Source organism: Trachymyrmex septentrionalis, unplaced genomic scaffold (assembly GCF_001594115.1).
Source record: "Trachymyrmex septentrionalis isolate Tsep2-gDNA-1 unplaced genomic scaffold, Tsep1.0 scaffold60, whole genome shotgun sequence".
Classification (NCBI taxonomy): Eukaryota; Metazoa; Arthropoda; class Insecta; order Hymenoptera; family Formicidae; genus Trachymyrmex; species Trachymyrmex septentrionalis.
This window is the reverse complement of record NW_017305779.1, coordinates 5,855,029-5,859,700: the sequence shown is the minus strand read 5'-3', so window position 1 is coordinate 5,859,700 and position 4,672 is coordinate 5,855,029. Positions and strand designations below refer to the sequence as shown.

General features: G+C 39.8%; 1 protein-coding gene across 4 annotated transcripts in view; it reads left to right on the top strand.

Annotated features, from left to right (window-relative positions):
* Window positions 1-4,672, top strand: part of LOC108752601 (Down syndrome cell adhesion molecule-like protein Dscam2) — a 167,804-nt gene that overhangs the window by 136,743 nt on the left and 26,389 nt on the right. For 2 of the 4 annotated variants that reach the window (XM_018493543.1, XM_018493540.1), the window contains exons 10-11: window positions 843-1,004; window positions 3,018-3,299. In XM_018493543.1, the coding sequence (XP_018349045.1) occupies window positions 843-1,004; window positions 3,018-3,299 (444 nt within the window). The remainder of the gene's footprint in view (window positions 1-842; window positions 1,005-3,017; window positions 3,300-4,672) is intronic. The other 2 variants (XM_018493542.1, XM_018493539.1) reach the window with 1 other exon arrangement.

Sequence of the window (4,672 nt, the reverse complement as noted above, 5' to 3'; positions counted from 1 at the left end):
TATATTTTAATTATTTAGTTTTTAACTCATATCATTTTTATATTTTTTATCTATATATATATCTTTTTTTTTTTTTATTGTATTTATGATCTTTCAAAACAATTTATCTGTCTAATATTGTAAACTATTGCGAGCTGTTATTTTTGTATTCATCTTCTTTCTTGAATGCACCAAGGCAACTTCACTTCGGCAACAATTTCAAAGTTTACTTGCCGTCTATGGAAACGTATTGAACATTCGACTGCTTCGTCGTGACGTCGCCAATGTGGCGCAAAATCTGTGGAAAGCCACATTTCCACAATGCCACGATCGCACTGATTGTGTGGTGCGCAATGGAAAGCAAATGCATAATTTAAACTCAAATATCACACCTCCGCATAACCGTGTAACTTTCAATTAAAATTCACATTTGACCATAGACGAAGAAAAACACTCGTCATTATGATTTCATTCGACTTCGAATAGGATTTGCTACTGAAAACTGTAATTTTTATATGAACTATGAGCTAAATTACAAACGTTATACAATATTAATACATAATCAAAGGAAGCAATTAAAAAATGCCTAAACATTTGCATTCTATTACAGAACTACTGTTATAACCATATCCTATTCATTCTTAATTTTATTACGTTAAATACTCGTAATACCTACAAGAATCATTACTTATAATTTTTTTTACATTAATTTAACATTATTTATTGGTTTAATAATTGTTTTAAATATAGCTCGTCGCTTTTTCAAATTGACTAGAACAGATTTTACGTACGTGTCATTGTATCTTTCCACTGAAAAGAGTCAATCATTAAAGTATGAAACGCGATGTACTTTTTTCTCGTAGATGGTCAGATATTACCAACCAGCCGACGTCAGGAGGTGTCTGCGAACGGCACGCTGGTGCTGCATCGAGTCGATAGCAGCACCGATCGCGGCGCATACACGTGCACCGCGAAGAACAAACAAGGTCGTTCCGATTCGCAGACCATTCACATAGAAGTCAAAGGTAAAGTCATCTCGCTCCTGCACACGCATTGATTTTCTTTTTTCTCGTTATCTTCTCTACGAAGATTTTATCCGTTTTACATTGGAACAATAGTGTCCCGCAAAAGTGTGTGCATGCGTCCCAGACGTCGTTCAATGACGACGGTGATCCGCTCTGCCGAGATTCTCCGCGATGTCGTAGCTGTAATCGCGATGAAGTGCTTTCAGGATGAAGTGCCGGGACGTCGACTCAACTTATCGAAAGAAATTGCTCGTCGACACATCACATCGTTCGCAGATTTGCCACGTGTCGTTAGACGTGAGAGTCGCGAAACTCTTTTCGCATTTTCTGTTGGCCACTTGCCGATCGAATTTCGAATCGAAAAATATTCAGTGGCGATTTGAGAAATTATAATAAAACGCGCAATATATCATTCAGAAATATACGTATACAGTTCAGAAGTTATCGCGGGGTTTATAATAGCAAGCGGCTAATAAAAGAATATCGTATCGATATGAAATGTGGTCGATGTATCTCTTTTCGTAAGGGAATTTTAAATTGATAACTGTGCGCGAAATCGTTTTGTGGATTTTTATCCCGCATATCGAACCGAACGACAATTTTCCTCTCGATACGTGCCGGGCTCGATACCGCGGAGAATCACCGTAGAAACGAAAATTTGTAGCACTTCACGCGTGTAATACAGTGCGTTCCCGTGGGTATAATACAAACGATAGGTAGAAATAGAAGAACTACAAGTACATGTTTTATTTTGCGAGATCGAACAGGACTCTTCCGTCTAGTGCATGATAGAAACTGCGGCGAACTTTCTTTGATTTAAAAAAAAATCCCCCCCCCCCCCCCGTCTCTCTCTCTCTCTCTTTTTTCCCGCTTCATTTCTGCCACGAGAGAAACTCGTACCTCTCCATTTTGCTGTAAGATTTCTCTCTCGAAACCTGAATATTTCGAGAAATAAATTATTTCGCGTAGAACTTCCATACGCATTTACATTCTTAATATCCATGAAGTACAGATTTATCATCATCCTAATACATTAACAATAAGTATAAAAGCAATTATATGTAGTTTCAAAATTATGACAACTCTATGAATTCTTTAATTATGTGAAGTATAAAGTTTTATTTTTTATAAAAGTCTATCAAGTTGTAGTTAAATTATTGATAAAATGATATTAATATGTCAAATTGAATATTTATGGAAGTTTATTACGAATCGAGAAGCTGGTCTTCTTTTCGCACTGATTAGACGTTTTTTTTTCTACTGTGACAATAATTGAGTGCGCAATACAAATCTCATAATCGCTTCAACTGATTAGGGATACTATTGTTCCCCGTTAAATAACATTAATACTGGAATATATTTTCTAACAAATTTTCTAACTTACAATTCATGATTTTGAAAGAATAGATAATATAATTTAGTTGATATTATTTTAAAAGTTTCCTTAGATTAGTGACAATTTCAGATGCATGACTTTTATGCTGCGATCACATCGAGCAAAGCACGCAGGTAGGATATATAAAATGTGCTTGCAATTTTCTTCGAAAAAATTAAATCGCGCAATATTGAAACTTCTCATGTGCCGCAAATCCGAATTGGTTGAGTCGAGAGGATATCGAATCGGATATATGTATATGGTTATATTGAATATTTCTACTAGTATTTTATGTAAAGTTGTGCAAATGCATAAATTCCTACCGTTTTCTTCAACATCGTTCAGAAAATTATATCAGAGACCAAAGAAGCACGCAGCCTCGAAATACATATGATAAAATCAATTCTTGAAAATAATTCAATATTCTATAATAACCGAATATAGTATCGTCTTCCGCCATAAGATATTGAAATAATACGTAAACAATTGTCGGTTCTCCAAGAGATTCCTTCTTCTCTCGACTCCTTCCGGCGCAACGCGATGCCGGCAGAGATGATGATGATGATGACGACGACGACGATGACGATCGCACGTCGTCGTGATGTGAAATAAACTCTCGTGCTTCCTGTAATTTGCAGTACCGCCTAAAATCGATCCGTTTAGCTTTCCCGACAATATCCAAGCGGGCGCGCGGGTGCACGTGACCTGCGCGGTCAGCGAGGGCGATTCACCTCTGAAGATCACCTGGCTGAAGGACGGCAGGCCGTTGAAGCCGCGGGAGGCTACCACGCACCAGATCGGCGAGTTTGATCTCGCGTTGAGGATACAGAGCGCGTCGACCGCGCATAACGGCAACTATACTTGCGTAGCAAGCAACGATGCCGCCAAGACGTCCCGCACGGCGTCCCTCCTGGTCCATGGTACGCAGCAACCGGCCAAACCGCCAGATGCCATGCTGGAAACTCTCCCCGTCTCCCTCACAGCCTACATCTTCCCCGAATCTCCCGTTCGAAAAGAAAAATTCGTGTCGAAGCAGGTCGTTTCGCGAACTGAACTCTTTTTATTTTTAATTTCTCTTCTTCCGCACAGGACGATTTCCAGTAAGGACAGTAGTATAACAGTGAATTATTACATCCTTATTGTTTGTGATGTCAAACAAGGATTATAAAATAATCCACTGTGTTACATTGCTGCGCTGTCCTTGCTAGAAAACACTCGTAGATGTAAAAAGATTTTCATCACGTCTCGATTTATCTTTACTCGAATAATTTAGATGTAAAAATTAAAAGGATTGCGTGTCTTAGTCCTGTCATTTTACGTACGTACACAAGTACGTACGGTTTGACATTTTTCTTCTTAAGTCCTAAAATATGAAGAGATTCATCATGATTTTTTGAATCAATCTCTGTAGTCGAGCAATAGCCGCTTTTACTTCCTTAGCGGATGCGGCATACTCAGCTCTTTTTCTCCGAGTTTATTCCGCTAAAAGCTCTCTTCCCGTACTTGGCGGATATGCATGTTCCCATTGGCGGTTCGCCGGCAAGTGCCGTGATTGTATAACGGGAGAAATAGAGAAAATGGCGATGATTGCTATTAATCGACGCGTATGCCAAGCGAGACCACTTCACCGGGCGGATCTCGCGCACACAAAATGCGAAAGAGGAATCCGGGATGGAAAAATAACCATTGCGCCTTCGATGGCAAAGTGAAAAGCGGATATTCTCGTGCAAACTTCCCTCGTCAAATGGTCTGACAGCTTTTTTCTCAATGCGAAACAACGAGATTCGATCGAACGTGATTTAAAGCGAATTTTTATCAAGATTACGCGATCGTGGGTCCCTTCGCGATTACATCAAGCCACCGTTCCATTACAGAGAAAGCACAAAAATAGAGAGAGGCGAGATATTTATCACTCAAAGACCGAAAAAGAGAAAAAGACCGTGTACATGTTTCATAGTCGCGTCGATGCGCGTTGTGCATTACAATCTCTCGTCAACAGACGAGACATCCCCTTAGCTACGCGCGCGTTTACATTTCCCCAACGAGAACGAGGGTGCGCATTAAAGGCGCTCCTTCTTTCGATGAGCAAATCGCTGCGAGCGAAACGACGAACGAAGCCTCTGTCTACAATAACGAGCGAAGGAACGTTACCTAAGAACAAATCGCTCTAGGGTGATTACTGTGTCTCGTTGACAAGTAAACAGGACAGATCGCACCTCTTTTGCGTCTCCTACGCGCGCATTTACTTATTCCATGCCGCCACATACGTGACAGAATAAAATTGTGTCAGAAA